Source organism: Hippocampus comes, unplaced genomic scaffold (genome assembly GCF_001891065.2).
Source record: "Hippocampus comes isolate QL1 unplaced genomic scaffold, H_comes_QL1_v1.1 scaffold105, whole genome shotgun sequence".
In the NCBI taxonomy this organism is placed as follows: Eukaryota; Metazoa; Chordata; class Actinopteri; order Syngnathiformes; family Syngnathidae; genus Hippocampus; species Hippocampus comes.
The window spans coordinates 1,456,232-1,476,774 of record NW_017806235.1 but is presented as its reverse complement, the minus strand read 5'-3'; the positions used below and the strand labels follow the sequence as shown (position 1 = coordinate 1,476,774).

The window sequence follows — 20,543 nt, the reverse complement described above, 5'->3', positions numbered from 1 at the left end:
AGAGAGGTCGGCCAGTGCAATCATATGCTGCCCAACTACTCGATTTTTCCACAAAATGTCTGCCAAGAGCCCATCCCAAATCTCTTCAAAATTTCTTCTGCTTGCTGTCCAGACGAATGAATTATTTATGTGGAGATTCTGTTCAGCTTCACCTGTTTTTTTTTGTTTTTTTTTAAAGGTGTTTGATGTCGGATAACCTTACATAACCTGAGGCAAGAGAAACTCCAGAGAACAAAAACCTGACACTCCTCCTTGTTGTGTAGCAAATACCAAGGCCCCAGTACCTCGCTTGCATGCCACAACATTAGGCACACTTAAATAATTTGATGAGAACCAACAAGAGTTGTTTAAGGATAAGCAAAAAATCATGAGAGTCAGTGCTGTTGTTTTGGCGCTCGTTAGATTGCGCGATAATTTGATGAGAACCAACAAGAGTTGTTTAAGGAAAAGCAAAAAATCATGAGAGTCACAGTGCTGTTGTTTTGGCGCTCGTTCGATTGCGCAAGTGTACCTAATAAAGGGTCCATAAAATGCACACCTGCATGCACCCTTTCATCTAAAATATGCAAGCATGCATTGGTCAAACTCAGGCCGAGTTTTTCTACCCTCCCTTTCGCGAACAGACTTCTCGGTTTGCCAGTGATGGCACACGCCTACTCATGCAAACACAAACACACGCACAAGCGCATAACCGTAACATCTCCTCCTGCCCTCACCTGCAAGTACATGCACAACACGTCGCTGTAGGGCATGAAGACCCGAATAAGATATGACTCAAATACTTGCTGCACACGTGGCTGGGATAGGATTGTGACAAAAGTTTAAATGAGGAAGGGGCAGAAATGGACACGCACGCATACACACACGTTTCACCGTTTGTTATGAAAAACCAATAAGCTCCCATATTCATTTTTGAAAAGAACTCATTCCACCTCGGTGAGGGCTCTATGAAGATCTTGCCAAAAAAATGTCGCGTTGCATAAGCATGCACACACATATCCAAGTTTGGAATCTGGTGTTTCACATACATGCGTCTAAATCTCTTTTGTATTTGCATTTGTATTCAACCAATAGAATTGACTCTGAAAAAAAAAAAAGTTCTCTCGATGACTGATTCCCAACAAGGGTGCCCAGGGTGCATTTGTTTGCTGTGACTTGGTGCGAAAGTATTTATTCTACCGATGCCAACGACATATCGTGACAGGTAGAACAATTACAATCCCTTCCACTAGGTGGCACAAAGGTACACAATTAATCTCTGTATCCACTTTTCGGATGTAAAATATGTTCCCCCGAGAAAGGTTAGTAAACACTGGCTTGAAAAAGTGGATTGAATGGATGAATTAATTTCCTTGAATTAACCGATGACGTAGATGAATTGGGGGTAAATAAACTCCCTCTAGTGGTGAGGGTAATAATTAATGCCTCAAGGCAGTGAATTGTAATCAGCGTTTAAGTTCGATGCATATGCAATTAGTGTTAGTATCTTTGTTTTTGAATGTTTTTAGCTAAAACTTGTATTTAACATTTTACTCTGCAAAAGGTTTTACTTGGATCATCAGGCTTTAGCCCATCCAAGAATCTATTTAGGATAAGCGGTATCGACTGATGGACCACATCAGACCATTTTTTTTCTCCCTTTATTTAAAATCAGTGTTAATGTTTGAAGTGTGAATTATGTTACTTTGTCTTACAATAATTTTAAAGATACTTTTAAGGAATAGAAACTCTATCTTGTTTTTCGATGAACGCTTCGGCCTATTGCGCCACTGTATTTTAGGTCAAACGGATGGGACTTGAAGATTCGAGGCTCTTCAGAACAGCGACACTGTTTATGAGGTGGTACTTGGTGTTAAAATTTACCAACCACTGTTTTAAACAAATCCTTCATTCAAAGCATGAAGTATTCCTAATTACAAAATGAAAAACCGGATTGCTAGTTGTTATGAAACAAAGCTTTTTCAACTAGCATATATGTACATGGGAACCATTGATAGGATGTGTTCTTAATCTTAAACAGTATTCTTTTTTCCACCTGACTTTACATGACTATTTATTTTCCTCCTCAAAATGTTTTCGGTTCCCTATCACCTGCGGCGCAACGTGAGCGCGCTTGGAAAACGCGCAAGTCGGGGCCCAACGGCTCACTAATTATTAAACTTTAAACAGATAAGTCAAGATTTCTTAAACATTAACAAAGGTTGAATAGCGCAGACCCACTGGCGTGGGAAAAGCAACTCATATCTATACATGTGAACCCAAAAACAAGGTCGTAAACATTTACGTGTGCGTAATTATTACCCCCCCCCCCAAAAAAAGTAACTTTACAACGTGAGAATAAAAGTCTCGAGGGAAAAAAAAATGGCTCTCACATTCTTTTATCCACGGGTTCAAGCTGCCGGTGCATGGCAAGGGAGAAGCCAAAGAGGCTTTTTGGATCTCCGTTTTTGCGCACGACGTCCTCGGTGTCCAGGTTGAAGGCTGAAGACGGTCGGGCGCATCCCAGCAAGAAGGCGAGCAGCAGCCGCAACGGTACACTTGACGTTTGCCCCTCCATATGTCACCTCGTTCGGACTCTCCTGAAAAGTTGCGAATCCTCGCTGCGAGGAGCGCAGTTGACACCGAGAAAATGTAAGGAGGGGTTGCGCGGTGTCCACTTTTCACTTGGGATTGCCCCTCCCTCGACTGCACTGACACATACGCACGCGCGCACACCATAACCCACTCATCCCACGCAGCCTGGAATCGCAACTTGATTTCAAATATATTTCAAAATTAACATCATCGGTCTGTTTAATAACTGTCCAATAAGAATAAGAAAACCTTTATTCGTCTCACAATGGAGAAATTCCCAATTTACAGCCGCAAAGTTATGAAAGGAAGAAAGTAGAAGAACAAAATGTAGATGAGAGGAACTGCTGTAAAGGTAGCCACTCTCGCGGCGCCATCTTGAAGTAATAACAACAACAAAATAATACAACACAACACTTAAGATAGATCTTAACCACTTTTCTGCATACCCTTTGTTGTTTGAAGCAGTTATAGATGAAAGAGGAGGGGAAAGGAATTAGAAGAATTAATGAGGAGAATCCTGTCGTTCGTAGGTGTGAACTTGTTCATGGCTGTAAATACACAAAAAAAAAAAATTGATTTTCTTATTTCGAACATGTTTGTCATGCACATAATTAAGATGTGGTAAGCCGATGTCATTTTCCAGTGCTTTCCTCCAAAATAAACAAATGATGGGTGAGTGTAACGCATTTTAAACATGTCCAATCGAAAATCAAGTACTTTTTTTTCAATGTATGCAGAGGTGGTAAATGTCCTTTTCATCCTGTACTTGAATAGAAGTACAGAAACTTTAATACAAAAAAAAATTAAAAATCCATCCATCCATCCATTTTTTTAATGAGCTTATCCTCACGAGGGTCGCAGGCATGCTGGAGCCTATCCCAGCCATCAACAGGCAGTAGGCGGAGTAGACCCTGAACTGGTAATTACAGGACACACATGGACGAACAACCATTCACACTCACAGTCACACCTCGGGACAATTTAAAGGGTTCCAATAACCTGCCATGCATGTTTTTTGGAACGTGGGAGGAAACCGGAGCACCCGGAGAGAACCCAGGAAGTAGATGCAAACTCCACACAGGAAAGCCGGAGCCGGAATCGAACCTTGTACCTCTGCACTGTGGTGCCGACGTACTAACCAGTTGACCACCATGCCGCCTAAATAAATAATCTGGAAGTAGACACATTTAATAGGATTTGGATAACTTTTATTTCAAAAAGGTATTGAAACAATGAATCGATTATCAAAAATGATCATTGTTGTCAATTAATCATTGCCACTCTAGTTATAATGTCGCAACACGGATGTTCTTCGTTAGCCAGCCTATGGCGTTTTGCATTTTTTTTTTTTTTTTTGCTGATTTCCTGACTCTTTGATGGTGTCGTTGGCATTTCATGAGACTCACCACTTGTTCCTCACAACACAACGTGTCAGCAAACAACGTGGGCTTTGTGTGCCTGGAGAGAAAGGGCAGACAGAAAGGGAGAGGGAGAAAGAAGCCGCCCACATACTGTACAAAAGGCAAAAATAATGGTGGAAAACGGGAGAGGGCAAACTGGGGAAGAATGCTGTTCCTGTATCTCATTATTAGAGTCATGCTTTGGAACTGTTGACCTTGAGAATCTCCTTGGAAAGCAGATTCTCTTGTTTCAATGTCGGCTTTAGAGCCCACTGCAGGTTGGAATCTCCTTTTGATCACATTTGACATGGGGAGAAACATACAAAAGTGTTTGTTGGTCAGTGTTTTAATTCCAGTTAAGTCGAGCATGGGAAGAGCACCAGAGGTCAGAAACAGTAATCAGCCTTATCACGTTGAAAGAACCGTGTTCAAAGTGGGCGAGGGTGAAATAACTCCCTCTGCCCTTCAAAGCGCTCATTTGCTAGTAAACATTTTACCATCCTCTCTAATACACACCCGTTTTTTTCCCGAATCAAAACCAAGTTTGTTTTACTCCTTATTCGTAGAGCAAATTTTCCCTGTTGAGAATGGAATTGCCATTAATCATCGCACATTGGGAAAAGCTGAAAAACACACCAGCAACTCTCCTGTTGTTGTATGTGTGCCCGTGGGGGGGCGTGGCCTGGTGAGCATAAATCAGGCTGGGCGGAAGCAGCTGGGCGTGCCGCAGCAGCTCCTTGCGAGTGTTCTCATTTTGTATTTGCTGCTCATTGTTTCCTGTTTACACACAAAATAAGAAGTTTTATGGTTTTGATTTTCTTCTCTTAACAAATCAAATGTTACGTAACAAAAAAGCCAAAACAAAACCAAAAAAAAAAAAAAAACACCTCGCATGTACTGTATACTCAAACAGTTATAAGGTGTCTTCTTTCAGCGGAATAACCGGTTCTGCCTGGGTCGAAACACAATGAGAAAGGTCAATTAATTTTTGCATTTTGGTCACTTTGTGTTTATTGTGTCATAATTTAGCCATTGCCCTCATAAGTAACATCTCAAAAAAGAGGCACACTTGATTTTTGGTGCCAGCTTGTTGTGAATTAAAAAAAAATAGAGACACACTGAATACAAAGAAAAGTGCTTGTGAACTAAGCTGTGATCCAACTCATCACTGCGCCAGTGAGGAAAAAAGCATTCCAGGCAATAAAAGAGTTAAAAAAAAAAAAAAAAAAACCACACAAAACAAAACAAGATTTTCCACCCTGTAAGTGGTCTCCCTCTGCCTCTTTACACCAGTTCGGTGATTTCAGTTTACAAAGTCATCCTCTGTCGCACACATGCTTGCATTCCAGAAATGAGCGAACTTGTGACACACTGTAACAAAACACTCCTGCTTTCCATTATGTGCTCAATGTACTTTGTACTTTCAAAGTATTTTGTTTTTGGCAAATGGACCCTGCTCGTTCCACTTTAAAATCTTTACTGTACATATCAAATCGCCTTTACAGGACTCTTTAACATTAGCATTAAGCTAGCGAGCTGAAAGGCTTAGCTATGTAGTTGTTTGTTTCTCAGCCGGATGGCAGTCTGGTCACTCGTAGGTCAATTCACCACAGTATTGACTGGTTTTAGGCCGACTATAGATGCTTCTTAAGTCAACCAGTCGCTACATGCCCCAATAAAATGAATGTTCATTTTTTTTTTAAATGATGACTTGCTTCACTGTCCCGCAGGTGCTCTGACGATGTCTGTTCTCTAAAGGTGACTGACTGCATGAATCACATTCAGCAGATTTAGTTCATGCATCTGTAATGAGATAGATCTGCACATACATGTCTTCAAGGTAAACTCATCGTGTTCTGAGGTTAACGTGGAATCCTGGAATTCCTGCCGTGCTCCTCAGCAGAATCTCAGGTAAGTGCGATAAATCACATCTTTACTTTCACTCCCACGTATGAACATGTGGGATCTGAGAATGTGCGAGAGACATGATGACAGAATCATTCCATGCACAAAAATATCAAAATGAAAATAGTGGCCGCATTATTATGTTCAGACAATTCGACATTCAATATTTGTGGGGAAAAGTTTGATCGAGCCGCTTTTCAGTCCCATCCCAAATGTGTCTCGGTGAACAAACTGTGGCATGTTTGGATGAGTTTGGTGCAGTAAAACGAGACATCATGTACTTTTGTAGCTTTTTTTTTTTTTTGCCTGACTTAAGGATATCCGAGCAAAAGAGAAATGTTTTCCAGAGAAGAAGTGCATTGGGATGGGAGGCCAGGAATGAGTCCCAACATGCTTGAAAGGAATGAAGGATAAATTCATGACCAGAGTCTGACACGTCACCCTGCCACTCCCAGCACCTCCCGAAATCCTCCACACTTCTCTACCTATATTCTTCAGCTAGCACTGTTGCAATTTCACTCTTACGAACACATGTTCAGCTAAACAATAAAGACCGGTGTGCCAATATGGAGTGCTGACATCCCTTTAACCTTGCAATGAAAAATTGCATGCCATTAAAGAGAATTATGCAACGATTTTATTCCTCCAGGTCGAATACAATGTGTACAAACGTGTATATGATCTTTTATCATGACACGTGACAAATAAAATCGTAACATGTGAATCATTTCCTGGCTGGACATGAGTAACAAACTCACCTTTATTTGTCCAATCCTGCCTACTCCACCCACAACACTGGCGTAACGCACACGAGCACACACCCTTCAGTACAGCCACAGGAAGTTGCCAAAGATCAACCCTTAGGGCAGTTTTTTTTTCTCACTGAGGAGGTTTACACCTTCTTCAATAAAATTTATGACAAATAATTAGAAACTCATTTGAACTCCCAGCTAACCATACAAATTTGAAGAATATCAATCCCTGTGAATGTGCTTTTTATTTATTTATTTTTTTTGTGGGTCGCACCTGGATGTGTTTTTGGAAGCTTTACATTTTTCACACTTTTTCAGCCAAGGCCATGGCCCAACTGTGTTCTTACAGTCACATACATTTGTTTTCAAGGTGTGACTTTACTGGCCACAGGATGTTCAGATGATGGCCCGGTGTTGACTAGAGCAAAACACAGGGGTCGCTTTTCCCTGCATTATGTGAATTAGGCAAGGCAAGTTTATTTGTGGAGCACATTTCATGTACAAGACAATTCAAAGTGTTTCCCATAACCATTGAAAGCTTTACAGGAAGAGAAATGAAATATAACTGTCGCTCGGGCCCCAACTCTGCCATCTACCATAAGAGACCGAAGTTGCTTTTTCTGGCCTGTGGATGGAGATGTTTGGGTAAACGCTGCTTTTTGTCATTGTCTGCAGCAGGAGTCACCGACCTTTTGGAAAGTGAGAACTACTTCTTGGCTACTGATTAACGTGAAAGGGCTACCAGTCTGATCTACACTCTTCTAACGTTAAAAATGTGCTTCCATTTTCTACAATTGTAAGTTATTAATAAAAACTAAGTACAGTACCTATATGAATCCATGTGATGACATTATCACGTTCATGTTTTCATGCAGAAATTAAACAAAAATAATAATTACTAAAAATGGTCAACAATGATTAAACAACGTGGGAAACAGATAAGTCTCACTATGAAACTGTTCGTTCCTATAAATCTCTGCAAGTGTTTTGCATTTTGAAATGATCACTTTCGACAGCATTCCAAGGAAATGAAATTACAATGCCCCATCATTGATGAGCTATTTTAAGAACAGGGATCAAGTCCGGTCCTCGAGAGCCCCCGTCCAGCCTGTTTTACATGTCTCCCTCCTCCAACAGACCTGATTCAAATGATGATGATCGTAATCGGGCTTCTGCAAAGCTTGCTGATGAGCTGGCCCCACGAGCCTAGCAAATCCTCTCACCAGCTAACACCAATAATGCTTCCTGCGTTAATGCAAGATAGGGGTGGGGGGTGGAATGTAAGGCAGCAGAACCATCCGGGTTTCACCACTACATCAAAGACACAACAAAAGACCCTGGCGAGGCCGCTCCACTGTTCCACAGCCAGGGCGAAAATCACACTGCCCCTCCTGGATCTGACATTCGACTTCCCCTCCTTAAAAAGGGAGACCATCACCCCAATCTGCCAATCCAGAGAGACGAAGTCCAAGCAATGTTGCAGAGGTGAACTAAATGTAAACGCTTTGCTAAGCATAATTTATTAGACGATGCCAATGTCTTTGCTTTTTTTTTTTTTTTTTTTTTTTTTTTGTCCAAGCTCATAGTCTGCTTCTATGTCACGCACTGACTGCTTGCTAACAGTCAATCAGACTTCACAATTTCCACAGACGGTCGATCCCATTTTGCATAATGCGAATGGTGGCTCATTCATCCAAATCATCAAAGCTCAATGACTCAAAAAATTCTTAATTCTTCACAATTCCAAACATTGCACTTCACTTAGGTTTGTTCCTGCTTCAATTGTGGATTCGTTGAGCAAGACGGTGTACATTTTATGTCAGGAAACTGACTGTGGATGGTATGATAAATAATGACTTCCCCGTCATGTTGTTGGCTTGCTATTGTGTGAAAGTAAGTCTTGATTGACAGTGAGAAGAACTAAACATCCTTTACTGTACTAAAAGACAGATTATTTTCAAGTTTGTATTCTGGTCAGTTTATGAATGACCACCACTTTTGCTGACAGAATGATGGTCTCTTCTCAATTTACCCAAATAAACAAACTCGATGAATGAAATGCAATAAAACAAAGGGAACCTGGATACTTTCCATTGGCACACCTGTTGAACTGGAATACTAAGACAGATAACTGAGACAGTGTCATGTAAAGCTTCGGGTCTTCATGATCTGTACACTACTGGATCCGCCACTAAGCTGGAGATGAATAGTCACATATCGACAGCCATAATGTTCACCCGTAGAACACGAGAATGGAAAAAAAAAGAAACCTGGAAAGGTAGCATAGAGCCCCTGCCGTTGTGCCATAGACGCGGCGTGGCCTCCATAGAACAAAAGACTGCAGAAATGTTGCATGTATTTATACAACACAGATGGGAGGGAGCTTTACCTTCTCTCAAGACCTCTGCTACCACCTGGTGTCGCTCTGTAAAACATTATTTAGACCCGCAGGCTCAATACAATGAGAGATGTATAGAGCACATACTGTGCCTTCATTTGATTACTTTCATTGCCTTATTTGCTACATATAAACAAATAGCACCTTTTATCTATTGCGGTGGACGTCATCCTGAGTAGACATCTGCAATAACTGAGGAGATCGGAAAGCATGGCCTTATTTGTCCAAAATATTTCTACTTCCTCTTTGTTTGATATGCTTCTTGCACTGGATCTTCTTCCCGGCTCGTCTGTCCGATTGATCGGACTAATTCATGTACAGCTACATGAGCGATAGCATGTTAGCATGTAGGTCAATTTCCCCTCCTCGTAGTTTTTCTCATAATGTTCCAACATCCACGCAGGCCCCGGCAGCTCTAATTCCACCCTTATTGCACTTTGAACCTTTAATGAGCTCTCCTCATCTCATTGAGTTACAAGGTGGCTCATGAGGAAGCCATTTTTGTCTTGAGTTACATCAATAGTTTTCAGAGAGATTACCTACAGATAACCTGATTCCTGGCTCATTTGCTGCATGAGTTGCCTCTGTTTGTATGTGCCTGTTTCGATTCAGGTCAAATTTGAAATACGGGCTAATGATCTATTTTAGATTCTTATTTTTATGTTTGACTACAGGAGAGTCAGTCCCTCACCAGTCATGAACCTCGTGGCACGCCGCTGATTATCACGTTTTATACATATCGTATTGGCAAAATATCATTATAAATGATGAGAAACGCCGTGATTGGGGGAATATCGATAGTGATGTATTGTTTTGTTTTTTCAAGAGACACCATCAATATATTAAACATATAAAACAGAAAAATATTGTCTTTGATTAATATTGTGCAGATAAACGAATCATTTATATTTTTTTCCATGATATTATAGATTTATATTTTCGCCTATGTTGAACAAATATTTTAATAATGTTGACGATGCGAATTTTAATAAATAAAGAACGATGGAAACGCAAAAGGAAGTTCGCAATTGTAGCCCCAGTAATCCGAGGACAACGAGCGAGATGCTTAATAAACACGTTCATCCTCGGGGGGGCTTCCACAACCAAATTTCCCTTGGTCGTCGCCGGAATATATAGTCCGCCTTCGAATAAAATGCAAGTATTTTATTTAGGTGTGAAACGACAGCGTTTTAGGCGAATTTAGTGGAGTTGCGTTGAGGTCACCTCGGCTGGGGCTGCCTGATTTCCCCCCTTTGTGTTTACACATCCGGGTTTTCCCAGCTCGCAGCCCCCCCCCGCTCCCAGTTTCGAAGCCATTTTGGACACACATCACACTAACATGCACGTAAACCCCGGGCGACCTCGCGACGCTGCGCTTCCAACCACAACCACTCTTCACGCTTGTGCACCGCCAGAGGGAACGATAAACGCTCCTTTCTCCTTCAGCGTTCTTTTTTTCTGAAGCCATGTGGGACTGAACGAGCAAACACGGCGGCTCGACTAATCTGCCCCCTTGTCTTTTCTTCTCGGTGGTGGTGGTGGTGGTGGTGATTGGTGGTGTGGCGACGGCGGCGGCGGCGGCGCTTACGAGCCGCGGAAGGCTTTAGCTTAGAGGGGGGCCTGCGGTCGGTTAGACTCCGCCGGGGCTGAGGGGTGGATGTGCGGGACCGAACCAAAACGGTGGACCTCCGTGGTGGTGTTTTTGAAGACGGAACATGTCTTTCTCGTGGCTGACTTGTTCACTTCTGCTGGGAACTTTATGCGCAGGTAAGCGGCCGCTAGGGGTTAGCTTCCACCGTAGGCATTGTCACCTCTTCGAGTGTTTATTTAAACTTTTATCCACACATTTATTTTTCAAAAGTGTATTCCGCCGCCCGCGTGTATTACTCATTTATATGCGAGTGAAATGTTCAGGTTGGTAATTTATTAAAAAGAAATATTCGAAAGTGTGGTTTGCCACAAAAGGTGCTACGTGCTAAAACTGTTGCGTTTGAAGCCTTTTGTGAGCGTAGCGCAGGGCAGGAATAGAAAGCAGCAGCAGTAGCAGCTGCTGCAGCAACATCCTGAAACCTTAGATTCTCCATAACACTCTTACCCAACAACAGAAAAAGGGAGAGAGAAGCAACGTTAAAAGCGAAACATTTGAAACGCCAGAGCGATAAATTGGAACAGATAATAGATTGACAACCAAGTGAAATTGCACAAGGGGGCTGAGTTTTTCCTCCCCCACCGCTTTCAATAATGTGACTCCACAACGTGGGCTTGCTCTCTGACCTTCTTTATTATTTTGGACCATACGGCCTCTCCACAAGCCCCCTCCCACCCTTCTCCCCTCTCATGCAGTTTAGAATGACAATAAAATGTCTACACAGCTGCCACCCCCCAAATGAATGCGTCTGTCTGTGTTTGTATGTGTCTGTGTGCCACACGGCCATTTTCCATCTTATATGGTTTTGTAGATTGTTGTAGTAAGCCGCTTCCTCCAGAATCCATGTTGTGGTGGGTTAAAGCCTCCCTAAGTGACAGAAGGAGGAGGGAAGGGGGGGGTGGGGGGGGACATCGTAGTAAAAGTCCTCCTGCATCACGTGATCACCAATATGGGCTGGATGGAGCATCGCGGTTTTTGTTTTTTATTTACTTTCCTTCTTTAAATGTAATATTATGCATCGGGTATTGAATTCCATTGTTTGCTGCCGGACATCTAAGGGCGCGCGTGCGTGTGTGTGTGCGTGCGTGCGTGCGTGCGTGCGTGCGTGCGTGTGTGTGTGTGTGTGTGCGTGCGCGCGTGTGTAGTGGGGGCTACATTGGGGGAGGGGCACTGTCCGTCAGGAAAGTATTTAAAGAGGCAGGTTCTATTTTTTTTCCATTTTTTTTAACCTGATAACAAAGCTATTCTGACGTGACATGATTTTACATGCTCCTCTTTGTGTGGAAATAATGTTGTACCAATATCAATTCAGTGTTTTTAAACTAGATAAGTGTGTATTACGATTAGAGATGAAAAGAGTCAACATTCCCCATTGTTTTTCAACGACAGCTGAGCCAGTTGTCTGTGAATGCTGAAAATGAGAGCGTGTTGTCTGATGTATAAAATACCTGTCGGAACACGTCAATTTAAGTGCACCAGGATGGGAGAAGTTAGTGTCTCGTCTTTAAAAACGTCACACCCTGGCATGCTACTTGTGCCCCTTCAAACGCCAGCCAAAATAATCGTCCAAATTGCCAATATTTGCTGATAGTTTTTACCTTTATGTACTCTAACCTTTTACAGCATTTGCACAAGCAAACCAGTAACATTGGTCTCTTTATTTTGTTACACACCAATCCATACTATACTCTTTAGGACTGGGTATTGATTCAGATCCCCAACATCAATTTGATTCACCAGGCCCCAATTTGATTCAATTTACGATTCACAATTCACTTTGATTGATTTTCGTTTCAGTTATGAAAGGATTTCACGCTGTACCAATTTTACTTTTATATGGAAGACATTCTTGCAAGAAGCAATGCTGCAAATAGTAGAAACGCAATTTGGATATCTTTACGTCTAGACCTCACATCAGAAAAGGGGTAAAGACAAAGTGTTGACTCTGTTCAACGGTAAGTTGATCCCACTCGAAACATGAAAGTGGACGTTTGTCATGACGGTAATAATTCAACCACACAGATGGTTCCTTTGTGAGATGAATCAGTGAGCTAATGTCATCTTTACGTCATGTCATTTCTCCCTTCCCTCTCCCCCGCCTTCCGATGTCCTCTCTTACCTTTTGTGGTTCAAACTGATGGGATCATAACAGGAGCATGACATTAAACATTGACATCGCTCCTGTTCGGCAAGACACAAGGTGCAATCAAATACAGTTGGACATTTCAAACGCAAACCAAAAAAAAAAAAAAAAACATCATATCTACACATCGAAATAATGTGGGCTCTCTTTCAATCTATGAAAACTGACATAAAACAAGAAGAATGATAGGGATGAAATCACTTTGCTGTTTTATTTAGTACAATACAACGGTCCATCTAGTCACCGACTGGAGGTTACAATACCCGAACAAATCCCGAGGCTTTCATCCTTCATTTAAATTCCTGTGAAATTTTATACACCCTCACGTCTTAAATGCTGGTAATAAAACAACAAATAATTTGGCGTCCTAAGACTTTTCTTCAGTTCTGGAAATAATTAGAAATATTGATAGAGTGTAAAAAAAAAAAAAGTCAAACGTTTTCTGTGTTCAGTTGTTCGAAAGTGTTAAAAATTGTTCAAAATGAATTTGCTATGCTATGTTGTGTCTACTGGTAACTGACAGTCCAAGCCCCGGGGTAGATGTACAGTACACACAGGATGTACAGTGAAGTGTGTACTTGAGGGGGTGGGGGGGGGTAATCCCTTGGTCCGTGTATATCTCGAGAAGCGTCTGGCATGTTGCTGTTATGTTTTGTTCCACGGCTAATTAAAAGTCTAAAGAGATCTTTTAAGCGCGGTGGATTATTAGGCAGCAACTTCCCGAGCCCCCCCCCCCCGAGGAACTCCCGAAATTTGGCGGCGCTCCAAAGCGATAACTCTTGGATGTTCCCGACGGCGGCCGTCCACCCGTCCTTCCTTATGCTTTGTCGGGTTGATTACTGTCTGGTCTTGTATCTCGCAGGGTACAGCGTCGGCGAGGCGGAGACGCGTGAATGCGTGTTCTACAATGACAACTGGCGCGCCGAGAAGACCAACCAGAGCGGCTTTGAGCGCTGCGACGACAAGGACAAAGACAAGGACAAGCGGCTGCACTGCTACGCGTCCTGGCTCAACTCCTCAGGGACCATCAAGTTGGTAAAGAAAGGCTGCTGGCTGGACGATTTCAACTGCTATGACAGGTGAGCCGGCGGACGGTCACCGTGTGAGGTGTGAACTTTTACCACCTGACGCTCACGTCTCCCCAGAGGCTTTGCTATGCACATTGATTTTGAAGGGCAAGAAGGCCAGCAGTTTCTGGGTCTTTCTGCCAAAATTGGCAACTGCCGGTCAACCATAAACCTTTCACACTCCTCATCAAAGCCACATTATCCCCCGGTGTCGTTGCTCTCTGTAATACACGCTGACGGGCAATTGAGGTCGACCTGCGAGTTTTTCACCTTCCACGGTAGCGCTGGTGAGATAACAGCTGTGGCACTTGCAGCTGTTTGAAAAGTAATATCAGTAAGCTGGGGCTGAGGTGTGAAGTTTGACACCAGGCCCCCCCTAATTTTAAAGGCCCGCCGATTCTGGGCCTTCCTGCCAAATTTGGCAAATGGCAGCCGATCATAAACCCCCGTCCGTTCACGACGCTCATCAAATATGACGTTTTCCCCAGTCACTGGAAGGGAAGTGGCCTGAGACTCAACTCTCCTGCCCTGTTATGTCGTCACATCAGACAAGGCACTTATCTGATTATCTGATTGCACGATGCCAAGTTGTTGCATGACAAGTCCCAGCTCCAACCTTACATCTTCAGGTGCTTTCGTACTACATTACCGGCAAATTGGCACATCAGCAATACGATGGTCGAGCCCGCATTTACGCTCATGTCCCTTTCACACAGAACACAGCTGTTGGGGCCTGTCCCGTGTGTTGAATGTCACCACAGCAGCAACAATTGCTTTCAGCGCAAATGGCTACTGGCCGTCTTTGGCGTTCCAATTCAAACTCCGGTCAAAACTTCTATCCATCCCCTTCCACATTAATTCCAGGTTGACTTCAACCCACTTCATTGTGCAGGGGTACCTTACACACAGAACGGCAAGATGGTAGAATCCACGAAAAAAAAGATGGCTTTGGAATCGGCCGGCCGTGCGTTGAACTCCTTTTAAATGCATGTCACCGTCACCTAGTGGGTTGGAGTTGGAGCGCATGACTGTGCATTCATGTGATTTGCATTTTTGTCATTTGGCAAGTGTCCAAAGTAAATACCCACGATGCACGCAGCAATGTAAGGACACTGTGTACATAGAATACGCCACAGCTTTAAATAATTCACCGTTGCATAATGTACGCCGCCGCAGCGGGAGCACATGCTGAGGCGACATGAAAGCTGTTTTCATAATCTGGTTTTGAAAATATCAGGGTCAGGTCTCAATTAGACACGGGTGGATATTTACGCACGCCGAAATTTACTGCACGTGCATGTCCAGTACTGCTCAGTCGCTTGCAGCTATCCTATTTTGCAGGTTTTGAGGCACAAGTGTCACAGAATTTGTAACCGATGTTTCGTGCGGGTGTTGACAGCCCATCTATCTTCAGCAGATATCAAGTTGTGCTTCATTGTTCAGCATTTGCTATTAATGTAGAGTTCAAAGGAACTGAATTGTGCACATTTTTAAGGCATGAGCGATACCATATTATACGGAACATTCAGCGTAATATCAATGACTGGGTCTATTTTCAAACATTTTCATACATAGGGCGCACTGGTTAATAAGGCACATTATCTTGGTGATAATTGCATCTGGCAGCTGAAAAAAAAAATAGTGTTTATGCTACACCGGCTCGTTTTGCGCAGAATGAAGAACGTTTCTCTGGATTTCATGGCTTCCCTGGTCCTGCAATATGGGATATGCAGATAGCAAAACTCGAAATCAGCGGATTTGCAGCAAATCTATTTCTTGTCTTTCTCCAGCGTGTATTCGTCGCCATTAAAAATAGCTGTGATACTCCTCTGAACCTAAGACAGGTGTGTGTGTGTGTGTGTGTGTGTGTGTGTGTGTGTGTGTGTGTGTGTGTGTGTGTGTGTGTGTGTGTGTGTGTGTGTGTGTGTGTGTGTGTGTCATCCCGTGGCTTCAGGCAAGAGTGCGTCTCCATGGACGAGAACCCTCAGGTCTTCTTCTGCTGCTGCGAGGGCAACTACTGCAACGAGCGCTTCACCCACCTCCCCGACTTGATCGGCATCGGCAACCGAGGTGAGGGGGGGAACCCAGTGGAAAAATAGCTCTCACATTAGCGCGAAGGACACACGGAGGATGTGTTGCAGTTGAATATAAATGTAAATATAAATAAACGTGCCACATATTTAAAAAAAAAAAAGGACATACATCAAAGTTTTCACATCACAGGCAGAGTGAGCAAAATGTTCATCGTGATCAATATTGAACAATGAAAAACAGAAATGTATGCCAGGAATTCACAAAAGGTACCAGTCAAAATATTAGGTACACAGCGAGGGGTCCCCCAAATTTCGCCATAAAAACAAATATGGACATATATTGACTGCTTGGTTGTACTAGCTGGGATATTTGCAAAGGAGGAGGTCACACAGCTCAAGTTCACCATACCCACCAAAAAACACACAACAACATTGAAATACATTAGACAAAAATACCATATGTGTAATAATAAGAAAATATGGGAATTCAATGTTGGCTTGTACACAGGGTGGGAGAAGCCTCAAGACAAGTACCACTCCTAGCATTAACTGTAATCTAGAAGGTTAGCGTTAGCCTTCTGTCACTTGGTTGCAGTCAAGCATTTCATCCCTCACGCGACGCCGACGAGTTCCGTCATTTTGAAGTGTTCATAATCATCAATCACGTTTCTTCACGCGCAGTCAAAATCCGGCCCCCGCCCCGAGTGCCGTCCATGCTGAATGTGCTCGTCTACTCCCTGCTGCCGCTCTGCGTGCTCTCTTTGGCAATCATCTTGGCCCTGTGGATGTACCGTCACCGCAAACCTCCTTACGGCCATGTGGACCTGAGCGAGGTGAGACGGTTGATGAATTCCATGATATTTCCGGTGGCGCGCTCTGTGGCTAGAGAGAGAGAGACGTATGCAGGGAATGAAAGCCACATTGTTACTCATTTCCACCTCGCAGGCATTCTAGGAAATTAGAAGGGCTGAGTGCATTCAATTATAATCTACGGCAACGTGGAAATGAATTGTCTGTGTGGCAATGAGAGCGCATACGGTAGAGATGTGTACAGAATAGTGATGGAACCATATTAAAATGTCATTTCAAAAATTACGCTGACCAAAAATGATCACCGTTATCTGTATTATCACCGTATAACAACAAGAAGTGGAACTACAGGGAAAAAAATGCAGATACATGCGCCTAAAGCATTGCACGTTTTATTTTGTGGTCACGGTAAAATTTTTGTGTTCATCAATTGGGTCAATCGCTCAGAGCGTGGATTCAACACACCATTCAGAAGCCGCGTGCCCTTTAAAAGCACGACCCGAGCGCATCTAGTAAGTTCCTCCCTCGCTATATCACTGTTCTTTTGGCGGTTTACTTCACTGTGAATTTTACCGTAGCTAGTTTGCGGAACTTAGCTGTGATTATTTTCCCCACACCCGCTCGAACTGAGCGCGAGTCAGGAGAAGAGTAGTATGGCAAAAGAAAGAAAATATCCTCTGATGCGCTCAGTACAATATGCATGAATTAAAAAAAAAAATCTATTTGTTTGTGGGTCAGGACCCTGGACCCACCCCCCCATCACCCCTGGTGGGCCTGAAGCCCCTGCAGCTGCTGGAAATCAAAGCCAGGGGACGCTTTGGTTGTGTTTGGAAAGCCCAGCTCATGAGCGAATATGTCGCAGTCAAGATCTTCCCTGTACAGGTGGGTCACTGCTCTAGCGCCTTCCACTCAGATTTTCACCCCGAGAAAGGCACTAAAAGTTGACATCCCTTCATTGCCATTCCGCAGGATAAGCAGTCATGGCAAAACGAGCGGGACATCTTCCTGACACCGGGCATGCGCCACGAGAATATCCTCCGATATATCGCCGCTGAGAAGCACGGCAGCAACTTGGAGACGGAACTGTGGCTCATCACAGAGTTCCACGAGAGAGTGAGAATTTTTTTTTAATGTCAGCTACGGGTGCCCTATGGGGTGGCCCGACCCAACCTTCTGTGTGTTTTCCAATATTGGCCAGGGCCTTTTACCTTCACAAAAGGGCATCGCTGCTTTTATTAAGACCGCCGTTTGATTAGATGGCAGTGAGAATATATTACAGATTGTTGTCTTGCCTTTTATTGAGACACGAAACTGATCTTTAATTACCGATGAGCTATTTAGTGTACATCTAAAGCTAAAGCGTGGCTAATCATTCAAGGGGCGGGGGGGGGGGCATCAAACTTTGATAATGGAACCCAATTGGCTGCTACAAACTAAAGTGGCTGACTTTTGAAAAATTGGTTCCTTGAGACTTTGTCATGGGTCATGCAAGCTGTTAGCCTTAATGCTTTTAGCTTCAGGATGTTTGCACTAGCATCTGCTTTGCGTAACCTAACAATTATAACTAAATATTGTTAGGTTATTTGACTATGTGTTGCCATTTTAGCTTTGGAAAAAAAAAATCTGGATCAACCAGCCCTACACAGGAAACCATGGATATTTTTTTCTGATAAAACAAAAAGTCTTGTCACATCTCTCACACTCTTGGTGTTTTGTTTCAGGGTTCTCTGACTGACCACCTCAAGGGCAACACTGTGACTTGGGGGGAGCTGTGCCTCATCGCCGAGACTATGTCCCGCGGCTTAGCCTACCTCCACGAGGACATTCCTAGCAACAAGGGAGAAGAGCCCAAACCCACCATCGCGCACAGGTAGGTGCAAAAAAAAAAATTAATAATAATCCCGGACGGCTTAGAAGATGCCTTGTAACGGGTTGGCTAATGGCTAATGAATGTTTCTTTCTCATCAGGGATTTCAAGAGTAAGAATGTTATGCTACGAAGTGACCTGACCGCAGTCATCGGAGACTTTGGACTTGCTGTACGCTTTGAACCAGGGAAACCTCCAGGAGACACTCATGGGCAGGTAACAACAAAAGACCTCCAGTCAGCATTGCGATGAATTACATTTATGGATCAGTAGCCTAATAACATCATGATTGCTCAAGTCTTCTTTCTTTTATGTTTTTGGAAATCAATCACATGAAGCACATGGGAGAACGAAAGCAAATATTTCAGGCTACCGGTAATCTTTGAATTGCCGGTTTTCACTTTCCGCTTTTTGTTTTTACTCCAGTGAACTCGGAAGACACCATTTTTGTGCATTCTAGGCTCCATCAGCTAGCAACGATTCAGCCAAAGTTAAAAAATTGCTCTCGCAACAGTGAACTCAGTGACCCAGTAACAGGCTGTGGGCGTATCATTTGGCATGGAGACAAGTCTCAATATACACATGCTGACCCAACCGAAACTCGCAGTGAAAGAAACATTTTTCAATTCGGGTGCATCTGCCACGTGGCAGACCGCCCGCCCACCTTGTGTGCCGCCAGCCTCAAAATACACAATGAATGGGTTATTCCACCACGAAATACCACGTGCAAGGCACTGTGTGGCTGACGGCTGTCCTACTCTGACGATACCCAATCTCGTCTGCTCTCAGGAAAGGCCAGAACAAATAGGCAACCGCTGCGACAAATGCAGACTGTGGGCTGCTTTTTGAGGGCCGTTGGCGTAGCCTAAAGAAAAAATATTATCTGGAATATTACTGATAGGAAAACCTCCGGGAGATTACCGTCAACTAGCCTTTCGTCGTAAAGCGTCCACATTACATCTGTGCCTAACTCATAAGTCGTTGTGGTCCCATCAGGTGGGTACGCGACGCTACATGGCACCTGAGGTGTTGGAAGGAGCCATCAACTTCCAGCGAGACTCCTTCCTGAGGATCGACATGTACGCCATGGGTCTGGTGCTTTGGGAACTGGTGTCCCGTTGCAACGAAACGGATGGTGGGTCCACCTGGAAGGCAGCTTGTGTTTGTCGCAGTTGCTGAACAAGAAACGGGAGCCGATTTTTCTGCCGTAATGTCCTTCCCAGGTACGGTGGGTGAATACCTTCTGCCGTTTGAGGACGAAATAGGGCAGCATCCAAGCCTGGAGGATCTGCAGGATGTGGTTGTGCACAAGAAAATGCGGCCAGTCATCAAAGACTGTTGGCTCAAACATCCGGTGAGTAATTTTTTTGCATGAGGGACATGAGCATCGTCTCACGACCAAGTCAGAGTCTTTGACAAGAACATGTACTATGCTAAAAAGGTCGCGTTCTTAACATGTGCGACCCGCCCTCCCGTCACAGGGTCTGAGCCAACTGAGCGAGACCATCGAGGAATGTTGGGACCACGACGCCGAGGCCCGCCTGTCGGCCGGCTGCGTGGAGGAGCGCATCGGCCAGATCGCCAGGACCACCGGCAGCACTACCTCAGACGGTCCCGTCTCCATCGTCACGTCGCTCACCAACGAGGACCTACCTCCCAAAGAGTCCAGTACCTGAACACGGGCAGTGCTCCTGACTTTTTTTTTTTTTTAATTTGATTTTTCAAACACAAACTCAGTGGATCTCGGTGAATATTTAATAACATGCAGCTGCTATTTTATCCCCATACTGGTATTTTTTTTCCTGGGGCATCGGATCTTATTAACACATTCATCTGCTGTAGTTTGGATGTAGTATATAAGCTATGCGACAGGCAACACTAAAAGTCGTTATTACCTCATGTATTTTTTTTTCTTTTTGTTAATTACCTCATTTTTTTTTAAAAAA

The 20,543-nt window shown here is 43.6% G+C and overlaps 2 protein-coding genes and 2 long non-coding RNA genes across 6 annotated transcripts in view; 2 read left to right on the top strand and 2 right to left on the bottom strand.

Annotated features, from left to right (window-relative positions):
- The window catches only part of LOC109507407 (integrin alpha-6-like), an 11,565-nt gene extending 8,916 nt beyond the window's left edge, over positions 1 to 2,649 (bottom strand). The window contains exon 1 of the mRNA XM_019856819.1: positions 2,373 to 2,649. Coding sequence (XP_019712378.1) covers positions 2,373 to 2,557 — 185 coding nt within the window. The 5' untranslated portion in view covers positions 2,558 to 2,649. The remainder of the gene's footprint in view (positions 1 to 2,372) is intronic.
- A 1,280-nt stretch (positions 2,650 to 3,929) lies between these two features.
- LOC109507293 (uncharacterized) lies at positions 3,930 to 6,666 on the bottom strand. Of its 2 annotated transcripts, none has more exons than XR_002166440.1 (2): positions 6,638 to 6,659; positions 3,930 to 4,751 (listed from the first exon to the last, which is right to left on the bottom strand). It is a non-coding gene; the product is annotated as an uncharacterized LOC109507293 (long non-coding RNA). The 2 variants fall into 2 exon arrangements; XR_002166441.1 differs by lacking the exon at positions 3,930 to 4,751 and adding an exon at positions 5,666 to 5,940 and having other exon boundaries at positions 6,638 to 6,666.
- Positions 5,797 to 6,606, top strand: LOC109507292 (uncharacterized). The gene is made up of 2 exons (XR_002166439.1): positions 5,797 to 5,885; positions 6,196 to 6,606. It is a non-coding gene; the product is annotated as an uncharacterized LOC109507292 (long non-coding RNA).
- A 3,653-nt stretch (positions 6,667 to 10,319) lies between the features above and the next one.
- acvr2ba (activin A receptor type 2Ba) lies at positions 10,320 to 20,535 on the top strand. Of its 2 annotated transcripts, none has more exons than XM_019856910.1 (11): positions 10,320 to 10,796; positions 13,683 to 13,899; positions 15,842 to 15,957; positions 16,602 to 16,753; positions 17,469 to 17,612; positions 17,697 to 17,843; positions 18,452 to 18,600; positions 18,699 to 18,813; positions 19,594 to 19,732; positions 19,821 to 19,951; positions 20,079 to 20,535. In XM_019856910.1, exons 1-11 carry the CDS (start codon positions 10,745 to 10,747, stop codon positions 20,271 to 20,273), a joined length of 1,557 nt encoding a protein of 518 aa, XP_019712469.1. In that variant the 5' UTR covers positions 10,320 to 10,744; the 3' UTR covers positions 20,274 to 20,535. The 2 variants fall into 2 exon arrangements, with proteins under 2 accessions (XP_019712469.1, XP_019712470.1); XM_019856911.1 differs by having other exon boundaries at positions 10,322 to 10,796; positions 17,700 to 17,843.
- Positions 20,536 to 20,543: the final 8 nt, after the last annotated feature.